We start from the raw sequence: 313 nt of genomic DNA, 5'->3' as shown, positions 1-313 counted from the left end.
CCCCCCCCCCAAAAAAAAAAAAAAAAAAATTTGCATTCTTACCGTAAAAGCTTACATGCAAGAAAGTACTCATGCCGGCAGTAATTCAATAAAATGTTCTATGATCTCACAACACGGATACCTAGCCACAAACACGGATAAATGATAGAAGTTGCATAAAGTTCAATAGAGAAGAAAAGAATAAATGCTTGCCTCTGCTGCAACCTTTCTTCCATCCAACAAATCTGATTTATTCCCAGCAAGTGCCATAACCATGTTTGGGTTACCTAATGCCAGAAACGACAAAGATACAGCTATAAGGTAATACCTAGCC

General features: G+C 38.0%; 1 protein-coding gene across 1 annotated transcript in view; it reads right to left on the bottom strand.

The window, feature by feature from the left end:
* Positions 1 to 313, bottom strand: part of LOC105175849 (ras-related protein RABF2b) — a 3,597-nt gene that overhangs the window by 1,072 nt on the left and 2,212 nt on the right. Inside the window, exon 5 of the mRNA XM_011098465.2 lies at positions 193 to 266. Coding sequence (XP_011096767.1) covers positions 193 to 266 — 74 coding nt within the window. The remainder of the gene's footprint in view (positions 1 to 192; positions 267 to 313) is intronic.

Source organism: Sesamum indicum, linkage group LG12, assembly GCF_000512975.1.
Source record: "Sesamum indicum cultivar Zhongzhi No. 13 linkage group LG12, S_indicum_v1.0, whole genome shotgun sequence".
NCBI classification, from domain to species: Eukaryota; Viridiplantae; Streptophyta; class Magnoliopsida; order Lamiales; family Pedaliaceae; genus Sesamum; species Sesamum indicum.
Note: the sequence above shows the minus strand (reverse complement) of the source record. Positions and strands in the feature narration are given on the sequence as shown.